Consider the following 22121-nt stretch of genomic DNA (forward strand, 5'->3'; position numbering starts at 1 on the left):
GGGCAAACATTAAGGGATTTGGCCATTGTGGCATTTTATATGTACATTCTCTGGCTGTGGCTATGCAGATTTTGGGAAATGCCCAAATCTATCTACGTAGCTTATACATGTGTGCGTGTGTGCGTGTGTGTGTGTGTGTGTGTGTGTGTGTGTGTGTGTGTGTGTGTGTGTAAAAACCACATATTGACATCTAGGAATTCTGGGAGCTAAAAAGGATTATATAAAAGCCTAGAGGTCTGGGTGTTTTGGGTGAGATGAAAATGAGTTTCTTGCACACATGGCTTCTATTCACTCAGGTGAGAGCAGCTGATCCTCCCTGCAGCATACAAGGACTGCCCAATCCTCCCCAACTCAGTAAAGATGGGAATATTCTGATTGGGGGGATTTTTTCCATCCACAGCAAATGGGAGCAGCCAGCACAAACATTCATATCAGGGCCCAAGAAAGGAGAATGCATACAATCAAGGTGAGGGGGCATAAGGATAAGTCATTGGGATCATTTCAATCAAACATATATTTAAACATGATTGTCATTATAAAACTTACAAAATTTATACTGATTATGATTTTTTTTTTTTTCTGTACAGTTTGACTCTCAAAGAATTTCAAAGTGCACAAACAATGGTATTCGCAATTGAAGAAATCAACAACAGAAGTGATATTCTTCCTGGCATCAAATTAGGTTATAAAATCTATGATGTATGTGGATCAGTTGAAATGACCACAAGAGCTGCCTTGTCCCTAGTCAATGGTCATGGAGAAAATACAACTTCAATGCACTGCTCCAAACCTGGCACTGTTCAAGCAATTATAGGACAATCATCATCTACCATGGCTATTGCCATCTCTACTGCAGTGGGACCTATGAATATTCCTGTGGTAAATCTTTTAAATTATAAACATGCATTACACTGAAATTAAATTTTTTGTAGGAAATTTGTAAAGATTCTAATGAAATAGAAACATACCAAATGTTATTATGTACAGTTACATATTTAATTTTTACAATATTTAAACCAAATACATTTATTACAGGTTAGTCATTTTGCATCATGTGCATGCCTAAGTGACAAAAAAAAACACCCATCTTTCTTCAGAACGATTCCAAGTGATTACCACCAGAGCAGAGCTTTGGCAAAGCTCGTCAAAAATTTTGGATGGACCTGGGTGGGGGCCTTGTGCAGTGATAATGACTATGGGAATAATGGTATAAGTGCATTTATCAGTGCAGCCAAAGAAGAGGGAATCTGTATTGAATATTCCAAAGCATTTATTAAGACAGACTCCAGAGACAAAATTCTCAATGTAGTTGAAATTATCAAGGCTTCAACCGCCAAAGTGATTGTAGCTTTTGTTTCATACACTGACTTTGGTTTTCTTCTGAGGGAAATGGTCTTGCAGAACATGACTGGGTTTCAGTGGATAGGAAGTGAGTCCTGGATCTCCGATTTAAATACTTCCAAAGCTGAATGGCAACATATTCTGAAAGGTTCTCTGGGTTTTGGTACCCCAAACACGAAAATCAATGGCTTAGGGTCTTTTCTGAGTAAGCTTAATCCAATGTCTGATGTAGCTTTTTACAAAGAGTTATGGGAGACTGTATTTGATTGTAAGTTTCCCACAGAAGACAATACTGAGCTTAAACGATTGTGCAAGGGCAATGAAAGCCTCAGTCATGTTCAAAATATGTATACAGATGTATCAGACTTGCGAGTTGCAAATAATGTTTACAAGGCTGTGTATGCTGTGGCTTATGCCCTACATAACAGTTATGGATGTTCAGAGATAGACAGTGGACCAGAAGGTGCTAATGTGTGTACAATCCTAGCAGATAACCAGCAACCATGGAAGGTAAGTGTAACAAAATAAACTTGTGAATTTTTTTTTACTTGTACACATAACTTAAAAGTATTCACTGGTACCTTTAGATAGTAAATGAGTTGAAGAAAATCCGTTTCATGACTACAACAGGAGAGGATGTATTCTTTGATAAGAATGGAGACCCAGCAGCACGTTATGATGTGCTGAACTGGCAGCAAGGTAACGACGGTAAAACAATATTTCTTAAAGTTGGCTTCTATGATGCCTCTCTGCAAACACACCTTCAGCTGTCAATTAACAACAAAAGTATAGTCTGGGCACACAACAAAGCAGAGGTAAATAACAGTTTCTATGAATATTGATTTTATATTGTATATTCATAAATACAGCACCTTATTATTACTGAAATTCAATAAATAATTGTTTCAGAAAATACTTTATAATTATTTGCACTTAATGTTTTGCAGGTGCCAGTCTCTGTGTGTAGTCCAAGTTGTCCCCCAGGTACCAGGAAGGCTGTACAAAAAGGAAAGCCAATCTGCTGTTTTGACTGTATACCATGTGCAGAGGGAGAAATCAGCAATACTACAGGTATAATGAATAGTGTTTTTTAAATAATGAACACAGAACCCAAATAAATAAATAAATAATACAAGGCAATATGCATGTAAATGACCAATGGTTTCTCTTTAGATTCTATATCTTGCATCAAGTGCCCTCCTGAACTGTGGTCTAATGAAAAGAAGGATAACTGTGTCTTAAAGTTGGTGGAATTCCTGTCATTTGAGGAGTTAATGGGAATCATTCTTGTATCATTTTCTTTGTTAGGAGCTTTGTTCACTATCTGCGTTGCTGTAACTTTCTTTAAACACAAGGACACACCAATTGTTAGAGCAAATAATTCCGAACTGAGTTTCTTGCTTCTCTTTTCTCTTACTCTGTGTTTTCTCTGTTCAGTCACATTCATTGGTCAGCCCTCTGATTGGTCCTGTATGCTGCGTCACACAGCATTTGGGATCACCTTTGTCCTCTGTATCTCCTGTGTTCTGGGGAAAACTGTAGTGGTGTTAATGGCCTTCAGGGCTACACTTCCAGGCAGTAATGTCATGAAATGGTTTGGGCCTCTACAGCAGAGACTCAGTGTACTTGCCTTCACTCTTGTACAGGTTATTATTTGTATACTTTGGTTAACAATATCTCCTCCTTTTCCCTACAAAAATATGAACTACTACAAGGAAAAGATTATATTAGAATGTCATGTAGGCTCAGTTATAGGTTTCTGGGCTGTGCTGGGTTATATAGGACTTTTGGCTCTTTTGTGTTTTATCTTGGCTTTTCTGGCCCGGAAGTTGCCTGACAATTTCAATGAAGCCAAATTCATCACATTCAGCATACTCATATTCTGTGCAGTTTGGATCACATTTATTCCTGCTTATGTAAGCTCTCCTGGAAAATTCACTGTAGCTGTAGAGATATTTGCTATTTTAGCATCAAGCTCTGGTTTACTCTTCTGCATATTTGTTCCAAAGTGTTATATAATCATACTGAAACCAGAAAAGAATACAAAGAAGCAAATGATGGCTAAAGCATCTGTTAAAGAATTTTAGATTTCCAAATCTTCACCAATAAAAATATCTGATTATATTAATACATGTTCTTTACATATATTACTTAATTTAAACTAAAGTTTTAAAAATAGTTTAGTCTAAAGATGTATAACTTCAGTAACTGTGGTACATACACTGGAATATTTTAACTGACTTTGCAGAGCTATTTATATATGGTTAGCGGTTAGTAAAAGAAATATGGTGACAATCAATCAATGTATGTTTTCACATATTCTGTGGCCATTTGCCCTCAAAAATAATATCTGAAAAAATAGTAGGTTTTTTAAGTCATTTTCTGTAATCTGTCCAATAGAATATATCTTAAGAATCACTCCACACACATCTCAGTACAATGTCAACGGCTTATCATCAATAAAAGTAAATGTACCCAAGGAGTGTAAGGGGCAGTTTTTCTATCTTTGTGGTGTAACATTACAGTATGGAAATTTGCCCAAATGCAAAATATCTGTGACAAACTGAGCAGGTTAACTGTCCAGAAATATTCCCCAAAATCTTAATCTTAATTTTAGTACCCTGTAATAAACTAGCACGAATCAAATTATTGCTCATCAGCTTTTTTACGTTAATCTCACATATGTTTACATTTGTCTCACATTATATTTATTATTCATGAGTGCCTTCTGAACAATTTCCAGACCATAATATGAGCACCTGTTCAGCAGGTCAAGCACTTTTGTAAGATGTGAATAGGGACTATAAGTAACAAATATGATTAACAAATATTTAGCATTGATAAATGTAATATGGAAGTGCAGAAGGAAAGGCATTGGAATGCCTGGGTTATCATACTGTACACCTCAGTCAAAAATAAGGGATGGTTCCAAGAGTTAAAGAAAGAGGGTTAAAGGACTGAAGACTCAGTGTCACTCATTCTTTTCCAACTGGCATGCATTCTAGACACTAAGTTCAGGCCCTAATATGGAATTTAGAGGGACATTTAGCATGACAAACCCCTCATCCTTACGGATTAAGGAGCAATGGAGATGTGCACACAGTTGGCCTCAAGGCAGGTGAGTGCTGAATCTCCGGCGGCAACACCGTCTCTCCTCCTGTTCGGCTCTCCTGAGGTAATTACCACAGAAACGGCAATGCTAACTTTAGCTTAGCTTAGCTCTCTCAGCTCCGTCTTTTTTAAACACAATTCAGCTCACTCCCTCTCAGCGAAGGTTGGCCACAAGCTCCTCTGCGGTCCACTGAATCAAGCAACATTTTTTCAAAGCTTGCTGAAATGCATCTCCAAGCCCTTTTTCTAACTATTTTCCTGGACACAGCCATCAACATCACACGTTCAGTACTTCACGCTTTTTTGATTTTCCTTCTCACTTTTTCTACGCTTCCTGTCTTATGTAGTACACTCAGAGAATCATGGGATAACAACAAATGAAATGTATCTGGGTTTTTTCATCTTATACTGTAAATGAACTATGAATTTATCTTGTATTTATACAGTATATCGGTTTTTAACTTTATAGAAAAAAAACTTGAAATTATGTAATTATTTATAATGTAATAAAAACATGAAATGACTTAATTCATTAATATAGTGAAATAAAATACATTTTCATGAATAAAAGACAAACAAAATATCCTGATTTGCTGGATAATAAGGTTATTACATACAGTCCATTGTAGTTCACAGTGTTCAGTGTGTGTGACGGGTGGGTGGGGTTATACACAATGCTGTTGGTTTTGCAGATGCAGCATGTGTTATTACACTAATAGGTACGAATGTGCTTTTGTACTGATGTAGCTGGTGCTGCTTGACTAGGTGAGTTTCTCTGACACATGAACAAATTGGTGCTCTTGACCAGTGGTCCCCAACCCCCGGGCCGCGGACCGGTACTGGTCCGTGGACCAAATGGTACCAGGCCGCCCAAGAAACATTAAATTATTTCCATTTTATTTACTGTGGTGTATTTCTCTCGGGTTTGTGCGACTTTCCATGGACGAGAGGTTAACCGGGAGCTGAGACATCACCCAAAGCCGCAAAAAATACCGCGCATGCGCAAAATATCATGCTATCGGGCCGGGTTTAGCTGACGTCTGGAGCTGAGCGGCGTGTAGAAGGTGTGTATCGCTCTTCTCTCTGTTCACCGGTACTTTCTCATGTTTAACAATGCTTGGTGTATGTGTATATTGTGTTTGCTCAAATTTAACCCACAAATTAGCAAAAATGAGTACGAAACAAACGGCGTTAGAAAGTTAGAAACTCTGCCGGTGTTCTGGATTAAAGTCATCCCAGATAGCAATTACATTTGGGCCACATGTGGGTATTATCTGGCACATATGGCCTAGATGTGGCATGGCTATACAGATATGGGCCAAATTGTGGCCATATTTGTTTTGCCATAACTTTAAAATTGGTTCACAACTCATTTTGAGGTATATGGCCCAGATAACAATGAACACATGAGAAACATATGTGGTTGAGCTATGGCACACAGTGAGAAACATGGACTTGTGGTAAACCTTTGGCTTATACGTGGAAAAACACAGGAATCCTGAAATCAAGTGCGGCAGACATCCTCCGTTCCACACCTCAGGTTGCTATGCATCTTCCCTCCTATTGGTGGAGTGAGACTATGGCGCGAATGTGACTGAGACTCGGGCAGTGGGCGGTATTTCTGCTTTCCTCACGACTGTGTAAGCTACGTTCAGGTAAGTGATTGCCACTTTACAGTCATATAATTGAAATATGCAGCATTATGTGTCAATATTGCATGTTATTAAGTTAAGATATTAAGATATTAGTTTAATTGAGGAAGGGGTCAAATTAGCGAATATTTTCCTCAGTTTAACAATACAGTTTAATGTACACTAGGGCTCCGCTGGCTTGGCGTTTTAAATTCCGATGTTTTTGTCTATAAATCAACAGTATTTAAGTAAAGTTGGCCGCATAATCACAGATTGGAGTTTCCCAAGTCAATAACTCCTGAGCTAAATGCTGATACTACACAAATAACACCTCTGTTCTATCGTAGTAATGTAGAGAGGCAGCTACAACCCAATTTTCCTCAAAATTAGCTTTCCTCCACGGTGGACAAAATAAATGTCTCTATGTGTGAACCAAGGGACCGTCTGCAAAGTGCAAAACCCGAAAAGCGAATACTAAAAACAGTCAACTTGGGAGGAATGTCTTTTTGTACAATTTTTATGGGTTTTTTTTTATATGAAAATATTTCCTCCAAGTAAGTGTTGTAGTATAACTATCAGGACATCAGTGATGTGTGAGCTGAATTTGGTGACAGTACAGTATTCGCTTTTTGGGATTTGCACTTTGCAGACGGTCCCTTGGAATCTCTCTTATGCACTGAAAGTCATGCATGTCTATTTTAAAGCAGAATACATGCAGTGTAAATTTTAACCAGTTGGTGAAAAAGTATTCTAAAAATATATTCTAAAAACAAAATCTAAATAATTTGTCATAAGAAATTATGGTATTATTATGGCCAACATATTGAAAAATACAATTTGCAATTCCTTTCGAAAATATACTGGAAAAAATTTTTTGGTCAATCAGAGGTGGTTAATTATTGCAATTAAAATATTAAAGGAGGAAATTCATGTTAAATGATTTTTTTCCCCATTATCCTCCAGCTCTAACTTCCATATTGTATTGCTGCTAGCATTATTTAAATTCATCTTTATTGCAGAGACCGAGAGGGGGGTAGCAGGGAGCGAATGAAGAAACACAAGGCCCAACAAAACACTGCCGACCCTCATTAGGCACATCAAAACTCAATTTCTCAATTTAAGTTCTCTGTACAAGTTAATCTGATTTTTTTGTATTTTTTTTTCTGTGATTTTTATTACTCTGAGTTGAATACATTTCTTAAATGTATTCTTATGTTTACTCTTAAAGCTGTAATTATTTAAACACTTGTTTTGAAGTAAATTTGTACATTTGTACATGAGTACATTTGTTGTTGAGTGTTTCATTTACTTTTAAGTTAATAAGACTTTTACATACTGTCAGCTGCATGTGTGGCACATATGGGCCAATAGATTTTAACAGAACTCAACCATACTAAAATTGCATATAAGGCTCATATTTGGGCCACATTAAATTGTATTATTTGTCTCATGTTTGGTGGAGTTATGGCACTCCTTTGGTTCAGTTCTTTCAAAGAAGAGGTGTTCCATATTTGGGCCACATAAAATTACATTTGGCTCATGTTTGGTGGACTTGTGGCACTGCTTTGGTTCAGTTTTGGCAAAGAAGAGGTGTGCCATATTTGGGCCACATAAATTACATTTGGCTCATGCTTGGTAAACTTATGGCTCTGCTTTGGTTCAGTTTTGGCAAAAGGAGATGTGGGCCATATCTGGGCCAACAAACACAAACTAATCTGGGCCACAGCTCAGCTGTTTATCTGGCCCAAATCTGGGCCAAAGGAAATTTGCTGACTGGGATGTCGGAATATCCTGAGATTGCCACCAAAGCACTTAAATCCCTATTGCCATTTCCGACATGCTATCTGTATGAAGCGGGGTTTTCTGGAGTGACGGCAACCAAAACAAAACAACGGAATAAACTGGACATAAGCAACACACTTCGGGTGTCATTGTCTCCTATTACCCCAGATGGAACCGTCTCGTTGCAAAGAAACAAGCTCAGGGTTCTCATTGATTTAGCGTTGTAGTGAGTTAAAAAGGCATGTTTAAATAGAATTAAATTAAAATTTTTAATTTTTATTTAATTGTATAGCCGCCACCCACCCCCAGCGGGCCGCAGTAAAATGATCAAACATTGACCGGTCCGAGGCGAAAAAAAGGTTGGGGACCACTGCTCTTGACGATCTCCATGGAAGATCCGTCGATGTTCAGTGGAGAGTGGCCGCTCTGTGTTCTCCTCACGTCAACAACCATCTCTTTACTTTTTTTAAACTTCAGAACAGGGCGTTTGCTCTGCACCAGGCATTTAGATGTTTCACCTCCTCTCTGTATGCTAACTCATCATGACCATGTTCGTGTCATCAGCAAACTCCACCATTTGGGGGAGGTCCTAGGGGGCTCTCCAGAAGGCAGGGTCACATCCAATCTGAAGAAGTGCTATCTGTGGCTGACCAAGGCAAACTACCTGGAATACCACATTGGCCAGGGTTTGCTGATGCCACAAGAGAAGAAAATTGAGGTTGTGTATAACCACCCCATCTGACCACTAAAAAGCAGGGACTGGGACTGCCGGGATATCAAAGACACTTTGTGCCGAACTTCTCCTTTTTAGCCTCCCCCAATCAGATGTCTATTGAAAGAGACAGCATGTGCTTAGGGCTCCCCTGCTAGAACTGCTGCAAAATTTCAGTTTTGGTATGGCTTGATCAGGACATGCAAAGCAAAGCAAAATTTATCTCTATGTCCTGCAGCAGTATTTTGCAGCAGTTCTAGCAGAAGGAAAGGCATCCAAGATTTCTTTTCTGTTGACGTTATTCTTGTATATCCTCAAGATTGATTTGTGAGAATGCTTTGAGTTCTCTTCAGTAGATCTATAGCCATTTTTACTGATGTGAAAGCCACTGCTTCTTAGCAGAAGCACAACAGTACAAGCATGTTATTGAAATCTGACCCTGTTAATAAAACATACTTCATTGAAATGTCGTTAAAACATGCATTACTGTCAAAGAAATCTATGATACTGTATGTTTGTTTTTAAGATAATAAACTTCAAATGGGGTGAATATCAACACTTCTCTCCCTTGCTAAGACAAGGAGCAGGTTCAATTAAATTTTTATTTCCACAAAGCTGTTTTGTTCTGGTTTCTTTTGAAAGTTAGGAACAAGAGAATTCATTGATTTTACTGCTTATGGTCTGTTATTGAGAAGCCATTGTGGAAACTTGAACGGTAAAGGAGCTATTCAACTGTTGTTTGTTGTCTATCTTTAATTCCTTCTTGATAATCTCCATGAAGGCATTAACTTGAATAGAAAATGATACTTGATTGTCATACCTCATATGCTTTTACACTTTTTATGCTAAGTGATCAGTTTCACAAGTTTCCTTCTTATGTTGAAATAATATTCAGCAATTAACTTGAATGTCACAATATTTCTCTTTCACAAAGAACACATTAGGACATGGATCAACAACAGAAGTGATATTCTTCCTCACTGGAATATCTGATGTGGCCACAAGAAAGGCCTTGTCCTTAGTCAATGGGCATAGTGAAAATACAACTTCAGTGCATTTGAACTTTATTGTTGTTGCAAAAGGATTTGAATACTTATGTATTTTTTGTTTGCCTGTGTCTATGTACAATTTGAGTCATGTCCTACTCTGACCACCAATTCAATACAAATCTATGTACAGAATCAATTGGAATATTACAGGGGGATTTTAGAAGATATAATACAAAATGCAAATTTATGAGCTAGTACATATGCATAAGTAATCACTACACCTTGACGTGTAGGTATTGGGGGACTTAAAAAGGATTATATAACCTAGAGTTCTAGGTGCTTTGGGAGGGATGAGAATGAGTTTCTTGCACACATGGCTTCTGTTCACTCAGGTGAGAGCAACTGATCCTCCATGCAGCATCTACGGACTGCCCAATCCTCCTACACTCAGTAAAGATGGGCATATGTTGATTGGTGGGATGTTTTCCTTCTACGACAAATGGGAGCAGCCAACACAAACATTCACATCAGGGCCCAAGAAAGCAGAATGCATAAGGTGAGTGTGCATTACAAGAATTTCAAAATGAATGAAGTTGTGTTAAAAGCATATTTCTTAATTATTTGCATTGTAACTTTTTTAAAAATTATTTTGATTTTTATTGTGACTTTGTTCCAAAGTTTTGACCTTAGAGAATTTCAAAGTGCACAAACAATGGTATTCGCAATTGAAGAAATCAACAACAGAAGTGATATTCTTCCTGGCATCAATTTAGGTTATAAAATCTATGATGTATGTGGATCAATTGAAATGACCACAAGAGCTGCCTTGTCACTAGTCAATGGTCATGGAGAAAATACAACTTCAGTGCACTGTTCCAAACCTGACACTGTTCAAGCAATTATAGGACAATCATCATCTACCCCGACTATTGCCATCTCTACTACAGTGGGACCTATGAATATTCCTGTGGTAAATCTTTTAAATTATAAACATCCATTACATTGAAATTAAATTTGCATTGCATTTTATGTAGGAAATTTGTAAAGATTCTCATGAAATAGAAACATACCAAGTTGTATTATCTACAGTTTATATTTAAACCAAATACATTTATTACAGGTTAGTCATTTTGCATCATGTGCATGCCTAAGTGACAAAAAAACACACCCATCTTTCTTCAGAACGATTCCAAGTGATTACTATCAAAGCAGAGCTTTGGCAAAGCTCGTCAAACATTTTGGATGGACCTGGGTGGGGGCCTTGTGCAGTGATAATGACTATGGGAATAATGGCATAAGTGCATTTATCAGTGCTGCCAAAGAAGAGGGAATCTGTATTGAGTATTCCAAAGCATTTTTTAAGACAGATTCCAGAGACAAAATTCTCAATGTAGTCGAAATGATCAAGGCTTCAACCTCCAAAGTGATTGTAGCTTTTGTTTCATACTCTGACTTTGGTTTTCTTCTGAGGGAAATGGTCTTGCAGAACATGACTGGGTTTCAGTGGATTGGAAGTGAGTCCTGGATCTCCGATTTAAATGCTTCCAAAGCTGAATGGCAACATATCCTGAAAGGTTCTGTGGGTTTTGCTATCCCAAACACGAAAATCAATGGCCTAGGGTCTTTTCTGAGTAAGCTTAATCCAATGTCTGATGTAGCTATTTACAAAGAGTTGTGGGAGACTATATTTGATTGTAAGTTTCCCACAGAAGACAATACTGAGCTTAAACGATTGTGCAAGGGCAATGAAAGCCTCAGTCATGTTCAAAACATTTATACAGATGTATCAGACTTGCGAGTTGCAAATAATGTTTACAAGGCTGTGTATGCTGTGGCTTATGCCCTACATAGTTATGGATGTTCAGAGATGGACAGTGGACCAGAAGGTGCTAATGTGTGTACAACCCTAGTAGATAACCAGCAACAATGGAAGGTAAGTGTAACAAAATAAACTTGTGAAAATATTTTTACTTGTACAAATAACTTAAAAGTATGCACTGGTTCCTTTAGATAGTAAATGAGTTGAAGAAAATCCGTTTCACGACTACAACAGGAGAGGATGTATTCTTTGATAAAAATGGAGACCCAGCAGCACGTTATGATGTGCTGAACTGGCAGCAAGGTAACGATGGTAAAACAGTATTTGTTAAAGTTGGCTTCTATGATGCCTCTCTGCAAACACACCTTCAGCTGTCACTTAACAACAAAAGTATAGTCTGGGCCCACAACAAAGCAGAGGTAAATAACAATTTCTATGAATATAGATTTTGTATGGTGTATTTATTAATACAGCACCTTGTTGTTACTGAAATGCAATAAAGAATTGTTGGTGAAAATACCTTATAATTATTTACACTTAATGTTTTGCAGGTGCCAGTCTCTGTGTGTAGTCCAAGTTGCCCCCCAGGTACCAGGAAGGCTGTACAAAAAGGAAAGCCAATCTGCTGTTTTGACTGTATACCATGTGCAGAGGGAGAAATCAGCAATACTACAGGTATAATGAATAGTGTTTTTTAAATAATGAACACAGAACCCAAATAAATAAATAAATAATACAAGGCAATATGCATGTAAATGACCAATGGTTTCTCTTTAGATTCTATATCTTGCATCAAGTGCCCTCCTGAACTGTGGTCTAATGAAAAGAAGGATAACTGTGTCTTAAAGCTTGTGGAATTCCTGTCATTTGAGGAAATAATGGGAATCATTCTTGTATCATTTTCTTTGTTAGGAGCTTTGTTCACTATCTGCGTTGCTGTAACTTTCTTTAAACACAAGGACACACCAATTGTTAGAGCAAATAATTCTGAACTGAGTTTCTTGCTTCTCTTTTCTCTTACTCTGTGTTTCCTCTGTTCAGTCACATTCATTGGTCAGCCCTCTGAGTGGTCCTGTATGCTGCGTCACACAGCATTTGGGATCACCTTTGTCCTCTGTATCTCCTGTGTTCTGGGGAAAACTGTAGTGGTGTTAATGGCCTTCAGGGCTACACTTCCAGGCAGTAATGTCATGAAATGGTTTGGGCCTCTACAGCAGAGACTCAGTGTACTTACCTTCACTCTTGTACAGGTTATTATTTGTGTACTTTGGTTAACAATATCTCCTCCTTTTCCCTACAAAAATATGAACTACTACAAGGAAAAGATTATATTAGAATGTCATGTAGGCTCAGTTATAGGTTTCTGGGCTGTTCTGGGTTATATAGGACTTTTGGCTCTTTTGTGTTTTATCTTGGCTTTTCTGGCCCGGAAGTTGCCTGACAATTTCAATGAAGCCAAATTCATCACATTCAGCATACTTATATTCTGTGCAGTTTGGTTCACTTTTATTCCTGCTTATGTCAGCTCTCCTGGAAAATTCACTGTAGCTGTAGAGATATTTGCTATTTTAGCATCAAGCTCTGGTTTACTCTTCTGCATATTTGTTCCAAAGTGTTATATAATCATACTGAAACCAGAAAAGAATACAAAGAAGCAAATGATGGCTAAAGCATCTGTTAAAGAATTTTAGCTTTCCAAATCTTCACCAATAAAAATATCTGATTATATTAATACATGTTCTTTACATATATTACTTAATTTAAACTAAAGCTTTAAAAATAGTTTAGTCTAAAGATGTATAACTTCAGTAACTGTGGTACATACACTGGAATATTTTAACTGACTTTGCAGAGCTATTTATATATGGTTAGCAGTTAGTAAAAGAAATATGGTGACAATCAATCAATGAATGTTTTCACATATTTTGTGGCCATTTGCCCTCAAAAATAATATCTGAAAAAATAGTAGGTTTTTTAAGTCATTTTCTGTAATCTGTCCAATAGAATATATCTTAAGAATCACTCCACACACATCTCAGTACAATGTCAACGGCTTATCATCAATAAAAGTAAATGTACCCAAGGAGTGTAAGGGGCAGTTTTTCTATCTTTGTGGTGTAACATTACAGTATGGAAATTTGCCCAAATGCAAAATATCTTTGACAAACTGAGCAGATTAACTGTCCAGAAATATTCCCCAAAAACTTAATCTTAATTTTAGTACCCTGTAATAAACTAGCACGAAGCAAATTATTGCTCATCAGCCTTTTTACGTTAATCTCACATATGTTTACATTTGTCTCACATTATATTTATTATTCATGAGTGCCTTCTGAACAATTTCCAGACTATAATATGAGCACATTTTCAGCAGGTCAAGCACTTTTGTAAGATGTAAATAGGGACTATAAGTAACAAATATGATTAACAAATATTTAGCATTGATAAATGTAATATGGAAGTGCAGAAGGAAAGGCATTGGAATGCCTGGGTTATCATACTGTACACCTCAGTCAAAAATAAGGGATGGTTCCAAGAGTTAAAGAAAGAGGGTTAAAGGACTGAAGACTCAGTGTCACTCATTCTTTTCCAACTGGCATGCATTCTAGACACTAAGTTCAGGCCCTAATATGGGATTGAGAGGGACATTTATCATGACAAACCCCTCGTCCTTACGGTTTAAGGAGCAATGGAGATGTGCACACAGTTGGCCTCAACGCAGGTGAGTGCTGAATCTCCGGCGGCAACACCGTCTCTCCTCCTGTTCGGCTCTCCTGAGGTAATTACCACAGACACGGCAATGCTAACTTTAGCTTAGCTTAGCTCTCTCAGCTCCATTTTTGGAAACACAATTCAGCTCACTCCCTCTCAGCAAGGGTTGGCCACAAACTCCTCTGCGGTCCACGATATCAAGGAACTTTTTTTAAAAGCTTGCTGAAATGCATCTCCAAGCCTTTTTTCCAACTATTTTCCTGGACACAGCCATCAACATCACACGTTCAGTACTTCACGCTTTTTTGATTTTCCTTCTCACTTTTTCTACGCTTCCTGTCTTATGTAGTACACTCAGAGAATCATGGGATAACAACAAATGAAATGTATCTGGGTTTTTTCATCTTATACTGTAAATGAACTATGAATTTATCTTGTATTTATATATCGGTTTTTAACTTTATAGAAAAAAACTTGAAATTATGTAATTATTTATAATGTAATAAAAACATGAAATGACTTAATTCATAAATATAGTGAAGTAAAATACATTTTCATGAATAGACAAACAAAATATCCTGATTTGCTGGATAATAAGGTTATTACATACAGTCCATTGTAGTTCACAGTGTTCAGTGTGTGTGACGGGTGTGTGGGGTCATACACAATGCTGTTGGTTTTGCAGATGCAGCATGTGTTATGACACTAATAGGGCGTTTGCTCTGCACCAGGCATTTAGATGTTTCACCTCCTCTCTGTATGCTGACTCATCATGACCATGTTTGTGTCATCAGCAAACTTGATGATGTGGTACTAGCTATGCATTGCTATACAGTCGTGAGTCAGCAGAGTTAACAGCAGTGGACAGTGGTGGTGCTGAAGATGTGCACATTGGCAATGTCAGAATCTTCCGTTTGGGCTGCACAGGGTGCTCACAATGTTCCCGACATATTTGTGTGTCCCCATTATCCATACACTGAAGCCTATCTAGACAACATTGTGAATAACTCCACCATTTGGGGGAGGTCCTAGGGGGCTCCCCGGAAGGCAGGGTCACTTCCAATCTGAAGACGTGCTATCTGTGGCTGACCAAGGCAAACTACCTGGAATACCACATTGGCCAGGGTTTGCTGATGCTACAAGAGAAGAAAATTGAGGTTGTGTATAACCACCCCATCTGACAACTAAAAAGCAGGGACTGGGACTGCTGGGATATCAAAGACACTTTGTGCCGAACTTCTCCTTTTTAGCCTCCCCCAATCAGATGTCTATTGAAAGACACAGCATGTGCTTAGGGCTCCCCTGCTAGAACTGCTGCAAAATTTCAGTTCTGTCAGTACCACTTTGTCAAAGGAAATTAGATGATATGCATACAGTTAGTGTTGGCGGTATGGTTCTGTTCTGGGCAAGAATCCACGTGCCCGTCCATGCGCATGCATGGACAGAGCGGGGAGAGCAGCAACTAGAAAATAGAATAGACCCCCTCTAACAGAACCATTAGCATGCATAGTGTTGATAAGCTCATTTACATATTTTTGGAAAGTAATAAATGAATGGATAGATAGATAATTAAATAATTAGAGAGAGGGAGAGAGAGATAAAAATATGTGGAGATTTGAGACAACTGGTACAGCGAACACGGGTTCCGGCGTGAGTCGGGGTTGGAGGAGGGAGTTTAGATCGCGGCAGCAGCGAAGCGCTGAACGGCTCTATGAATGGGAATTTAAATGGTCGGGTAATACGGATGTTGTAACCGGATTGGTGCACGTCGTGGACAGCTGATTAACAGCTGATGCACGCTTGACGACGTGGCCTGCCAGAACTAACGCGAAGCTTGATTTCTGTCAGGACCACTTTGTCAAAGGGAATTAGATGATATGCATACAGTTAGTGTTGGCGGTATGGCGCATGCATGGACAGAGCGGGGAGAGCAGCGACTAGAAAATAGAATAGACCCCCAAAACAAAATAATGTGCCAAGGGGAAAAACCCCCAACATAACTGTAGCAGTGTGAAGCTGTTCATCCGGAACTGATCAAAGATCGGAGGAGCGTCGTCCTGGTTGAGCGAAAGACGCATAATGCAACGAGAACGTTGCTGGGTCGGTTAAAGCGAGTGTGGAGCAAAGGGGGGCATGATGCACTCCTGCGCAGCGCTATGAATGAGCATGTTGCACATCCACTAATAATAAAATGATGGGTAGGGGAGCATGCATCCTGTGGAACTCTGGTTTCTCATGAAGCTTGGTTTCGACATCCTGAGGGAAGAAAAAGATGTTGCAGTATGAAGCCAGTACTTCCACCTAAACAGTGATAGGGGAAGGTCATCCTGGGCTGAGCGAAGCAGCATATTGCGACAAGAAAGTTGCTGTAGTCTGTAGAGCCGAGTGTGAGTCATAGAGGGGGAAGCATCATACGCCCCTGCGGCAGCGATGAAACGATGAGCATGTAGTATATAAGCTAGTCTATAGTGGGAACAGGTAGGGGAAGCATGAACCCTGTAGAGGACTCTAGTTGCTCATGGGACTTGGTATTCGAACATACTACTTGCACGAGCAAATGGCGGCATATTTGCACGGAGGGAGCGGGATACGCCCCGTGGCAATAATATAGCGACGGCATGTTGTGCATATGCTAATCTAGCAATGAGCATGTAGTATATCCACTCAGCTAGTGCAGCAGGGGAAGCTTCCCCTGAGCTGAGCGGATGGCGGCATATTTGCAACGAGCATGTAGTATATCCACTCAGCTAGTGCAGCAGGGGAAGCTTTCCCTGAGCTGAGCGGATGGTGCATATTTGCAATGAGCATGTAGTATATCCACTCAGCTAAGTGCAGCAGGGGAAGCTTCCCCTGAGCTGAGCGGATGGCGACATATGTGCAACGAGCATGTAGTATATCCACTCAGATAGTGCAGCAGGGGAAGCTTCCCCTGAGCTAAGCGGATGGCGACATATTTGCAACGAGCATGTAGTATATCCACTCAGCTAGTGCAGCAGGGGAAGCTTGTAAGTTGTAAGCAGTAAGTTGAAAGCTATCCCTCGGTTGGCTAGTGCATGATTGGATGCTGCGGAGACGTCTTCCTGAGGGAGTAGAAAGAGGGACGGGTGTGTGGAGTCATGATGATCCTCCGGGCTTTCCTTATACGCTGCCTGGTGCAGATGTCCTGGAGGGAGGGAAGCTCACCTCCGACAATGTGGCTGGCGGTACGCGCAACCCTTCCAGAACTTTATGGTTGCCAGCGTGCTGTTTCCGAACAAGACAGTGGTGCAGCCCATCAGGATGCTCTTTATTGTGCAGGTGTAAAATGGTCTGGGGATGCTGGGGCTTGTTCCTATCTTCCTCAGCCATCTTGGGAAGAAGAGACGTTGAGTGCCTTCTTCGGCAAGGCATGACTTAACCTGGCATAACATGATGGGAATGGCGTAGCATGGCATAACCTAGCATAGCAAGGCGTATCGAAGCATAGCATTACGTAGCAAAATGTAACATGGCAAAGCAAGCATTGCATGGCATGGCCCGTTTTGACATGTGTGCAAAACATAGCTTAACATGGCGAAGTGTGCATGGCAAGACGTAGCTTAACACCACGAGGCATACACTAGCCTAGCATGACATAGCGTGGCCTAGCATGACGTAGCGTGAAATGACGTGCCGTGACATAACGTAGCGTAGCATGAAATGACGTAGCCTAGCCTGCGTAACGTAGCATAGCACGTGAGGCGTAGCATGATGAGGTGTGGCATAACGGACTGGACAACACACCAGCCCTAAGGTTGCTTCCGGCTTAACGAACGTGCCATTAAAAGCGAATGCACACGCCGTATCGACTAACAGTAAGTTGAAAGCATATTCAAACGTTTCTTTCGGCTCGGGTATCCGGTAGTAATCACGACCGCTTATAGTTCCAGATCGCGAACACGAAGGGAGACAGCTTGCAGTTTGAACTCTGAATAGCCGCCGTGTTTAGATCCCGGCAGCAACGAAGCGCTGAACGGCTCTACGAATGGGAATTTAAATGGTCGGGTAATACGGATGTCGTAACCAGATTGGTGCACGTCGTGGACAGCTGATTAACAGCTGATGCAGGCTTGACGACGTGGCCTGCCAGAACTAACGCGAAGCTTTATTTTTGGTATGGTTTGATCAGGACATAGAGGCAAAGCAAAGCAAAAGTATCTCTATGTCCTGCAGCAGTATTTTGCAGCAGTTCTAGCAGGGGAGGCCTAAGCATGTGCTGTCTCTTTTTTCTGGCAATTGAAAAAAAATGGACATTGATAATTACTTTATTCACTGAATCCATGTTTTCTCTGGGTAATAAAAAACCCAGTCACAGTTCTCGGTTGTAAGTTTTCTGAGAATATACTTGCCTTGAATAATGACTGGTGCTACTGTACAATTCCTAGTGGATCAAAGAGAATATTAGTAGTGGTCAAGTAAATGGTTAGCATCGTCCAGATCTTTGAAGGTAAAAAGATCTTAATCAAGATCCCAAAATGTTTGCATGGGTAGAATGTCTGCTTGAAGGTCCAAATTTTTGTATACAGTAATCCTTAGAAGGAAAGGCTTCCAAGATTTCTTTTCTGTTGACGTTATTCTTGTATATCCTCAATATTGATTTGTGAGAATGCTTTGAGTTCTCTTCAGCAGATCTATAGCCATTTTTACTGATGTGAAAGCCACTGCTTCTTAGCAGAAGCACAACAGTTCAAGCATGTTATTGAAATCTGACCCTGTTAATAAAACATAATTCATTGAAATGCTGTTAAAACATGCATTACTGTCAAAGAAATCTATGATACTGTGTGCCTGTTTTTAAGATAATACCCAGTCAGCAAATTTCCTTTGGCCCAGATTTGGGCCAGATAAACAGCTGAGCTGTGGCCCAGATTAGTTTGTGTTTGTCGGCCCAGATATGGCCCACATCTCCTTTGCCAAAACTGAACCAAAGCAGAGCCATAAGTTTACCAAGCATGAGCCAAATGTAATTTATGTGGCCCAAATATGGCACACCTCTTCTTTGTCAAAACTGGACCAATGCAGTGCCATAAGTTTACCAAGCATGAGCCAAATGTAATTTATGTGGCCCAAATATGGCACACCTCTTCTTTGCCAAAACTGAACCAAAGCAGTGCCACAAGTCCACCAAACATGAGCCAAATGTAATTTTATGTGGCCCAAATATGGAACACCTCTTCTTTGAAAGAACTGAACCAAAGGAGTGCCATAACTCCACCAAACATGAGACAAATAATACAATTTAATGTGGCCCAAATATGAGCCTTATATGCAATTTTAGTATGGTTGAGTTCTGTTAAAATCTATTGGCCCATATGTGCCAAACATGCAGCTGACAGTATGTAAAAGTCTTATTAACTTAAAGGTAAATGAAACACTCAACAACAAATGTACTCAAAACAATTTACTTCAAAACAAGTGTTTAAATAATTACAGCTTTAAGAGTAAACATAAGAATATATTTAAGAATGTATTCAACTCAGAGTAATAAAAATCACAGTAAAAAAAATCCAAAAAAAATCAGATCAGCAGTGTTTTTTTGGGCCTCGTGTTTCTTCATTCGCTCCCTGCTACCCCCCTCTCGGTCTCTGCAATAAAGATGAATTTAAATAATGCTAGCAACAATACAATATGGAAGTTAGAGCTGGAGGATAATGGGTGAAAAAATCATTTAATATAAATTTTATCCTTTAATATTTTAATTGCAATAATTAACCACCTCTGATTGATCAAAAAAAAAATTTCCAGTATATTTTCGAAAGGAATTGCAAATTGTATTTTCCAATATGTTGGCCATAATAATACCATAATTTCTTATGACAAATTATTTAGATTTTGTTTTTAGAATATATTTTTAGAATACCTTTTCACCAACTGGTTAAAATTTACACTGGATGTATTCTGCTTTAAAAAAGACATGCATGACTTTCAGTGCATGAGAGAGATTCCAAGGGACCGTCTGCAAAGTGCAAATCCCGAAAAGCGAATACTGTACTGTCACCAAATTCAGCTCACACATCACTGATGTCCTGATAGTTATACTACAACACTTACTTGGAGGAAATATTTTCATATAAAAAAAACATGAATTGTACAAAAAGACATTCCTCCCAAGTTGACTGTTTTTAGTATTCGCTTTTCGGGTTTTGCACTTTGCAGACAGTCCCTTGGTTCGCACATGTATTTTGTCCACCGCGGAGGAAAGCTGATTTTGAGGAAAATTGGGTTGTAGCTGCCTCTCTACATTACTACGATAGAAAAGAGGTGTTATTTGTGTAGTATCAGCGTTTAGCTCAGGAGTTATTGACTTGGGAAACTCCAACCTGTGAATATGCGGCCAACTTTACTTAAGTACTGTTGATTTATAGCCAAAAACATCGGAATTTAAAACGCCAAACCAGCGGAGCCCTAGCGTACATTAAACTGTATTGTTAAACTGAGGAAAATATTAGCTAATTTGACCCCTTCCTCAATTAAACTAATAACTAAACACTTAATAACATGACATATTGACACATAATGCTGCATATTTCAATTATATGACTGTAAAGTGCCAATCACTTACCTGAACGTAGCTAACACAGTCGTGAGGAAAGCAGAAATGCCGCCCACTGCCCGAGTCTCAGTCACATTCCCGCCATAGTCTCACTCCACCAATAGGAGTGAAGATGCATAGCAACCTGAGGTGTGGAACGGAGGATGTCTGCCGCACTTGATTTCAGGATTCCTGTGTTTTTCCACGTATAAGCCAAAGGTTTACCACAAGTCCATGTTTCTCACTGTGTGCCATAGCTCAACCACATATGGTTCTCATGTGTTCATTGTTATCTGGGCCATATACCTCAAAATGAGTTGTGAACCAAGAGAGCATTTCCCGCCGATTTTAAAGTTATGGCAAAACAAATATGGCCACAATTTGGCCCATATCTGTATAGCCACGCCACATCTAGGCCATATGTGCCAGATAATACCCACATGTGGCCCAAATGTAATTGCTATCTGGGTAAACTCCAAATGGGGTGAATATCAACACTTCTCTCCCTTGCTAAGACAAGGAGCAGGTTCAATTAACTTTTTATTTCCACAAAGCTGTTTTGTTCTGGTTTCTTTTGAAAGTTATGAACAAGAGACTTCATTGATTTTACTGCTTATGGTCTGTTATTGAGAAGCCATTGTGGAAACTTGAACAGTGAAGGAGCTATTCAACTGTTGTTTGTTGTCTATCTTTAATTCCTTCTTGATAATCTCCATGAAGGCATTAATAGAAAATGATACTTGATTGTCATACCTCATATGCTTTTCACTTTTTATGCTAAGTGATCAGATTCACAAGTTTCCTTCTTATGTTGAAATAATATACAGCAATTAACTTGAATGTCACAATATTTCTCTTTCACAAAGAACACATTAGGACATGGATCAAAGATAGATGGTTGGCCTTTGTTCAAAAAGTAACATTCATATGAAAGATTCCCCTAGCGACTGTTTTGTGAACTCCAAGGAGGCATACAATTCCTAATATGATGCAGCTAAGATCCTACTAAGTGAATCCTGAGAACCATCTATTTGTTTATGATCTCTGTGGATTCTATTTTCAGATCAATTTCTGGTGTATGATCGAACACAAATTACATATCAAAGTGCAGAATGAATGGTATTTGTAATTCAGAAAAACAGAAGTGATATTCTTCCTCACTGGAATATCTGATGTGGCCACAAGAAAGGCCTTATCCTTAGTCAATGGGCATAGTGAAAATACAACTTCAGTGCATTTGAACTTTATTGTTGTTGCAAAAGGATTTGAATACTTATGTATTTTTTGTTTGCCTGTGTCTATGTACAATTTGAGTCATGTCCTACTCTAACCACCAATTCAATACAAATCTATGTACAGAATCAATTGGAATATTACAGGGGGATTTTAGAAGATATAATACAAAATGCAAATTTATGAGCTAGTACATATGCATAAGTAATCACTACACCTTGACGTGTACCCGTAGGTATTG

At 39.1% G+C, this 22121-nt stretch overlaps 2 protein-coding genes across 2 annotated transcripts; both read left to right on the top strand.

The window, feature by feature from the left end:
• Positions 1-260: 260 nt before the first annotated feature.
• LOC113652563 (extracellular calcium-sensing receptor-like) lies at positions 261-3428 on the top strand. Its single transcript, XM_027161682.2, has 6 exons — positions 261-466; positions 588-879; positions 1036-1851; positions 1929-2156; positions 2289-2412; positions 2515-3428. Exons 1-6 carry the CDS (start codon positions 261-263, stop codon positions 3426-3428), a joined length of 2580 nt encoding a protein of 859 aa, XP_027017483.2.
• Positions 3429-9922: 6494 nt separating this feature from the next.
• Positions 9923-13076, top strand: LOC113652564 (extracellular calcium-sensing receptor-like). The gene is made up of 6 exons (XM_047822816.1): positions 9923-10122; positions 10245-10536; positions 10687-11499; positions 11577-11804; positions 11937-12060; positions 12163-13076. Exons 1-6 carry the CDS (start codon positions 9923-9925, stop codon positions 13074-13076), a joined length of 2571 nt encoding a protein of 856 aa, XP_047678772.1.
• Positions 13077-22121: the final 9045 nt, after the last annotated feature.

Source organism: Tachysurus fulvidraco, chromosome 13, assembly GCF_022655615.1.
Source record: "Tachysurus fulvidraco isolate hzauxx_2018 chromosome 13, HZAU_PFXX_2.0, whole genome shotgun sequence".
Classification (NCBI taxonomy): domain Eukaryota; kingdom Metazoa; phylum Chordata; class Actinopteri; order Siluriformes; family Bagridae; genus Tachysurus; species Tachysurus fulvidraco.

Bases quoted from the DNA above. Each gene is read 5' to 3' on its own strand.
- LOC113652563 (XM_027161682.2), top strand. From the start codon at position 261: ATGAGTTTCTTGCACACATGGCTTCTATTCACTCAGGTGAGAGCAGCT. The intron at 880-1,035 runs GTAAATCTTTTA...CATTTATTACAG, and splicing joins GACCTATGAATATTCCTGTG to GTTAGTCATTTTGCATCATG. The intron at 1,852-1,928 runs GTAAGTGTAACA...TGGTACCTTTAG, and splicing joins ATAACCAGCAACCATGGAAG to ATAGTAAATGAGTTGAAGAA.
- LOC113652564 (XM_047822816.1), top strand. From the start codon at position 9,923: ATGAGTTTCTTGCACACATGGCTTCTGTTCACTCAGGTGAGAGCAACT. The intron at 10,537-10,686 runs GTAAATCTTTTA...CATTTATTACAG, and splicing joins GACCTATGAATATTCCTGTG to GTTAGTCATTTTGCATCATG. The intron at 11,500-11,576 runs GTAAGTGTAACA...TGGTTCCTTTAG, and splicing joins ATAACCAGCAACAATGGAAG to ATAGTAAATGAGTTGAAGAA.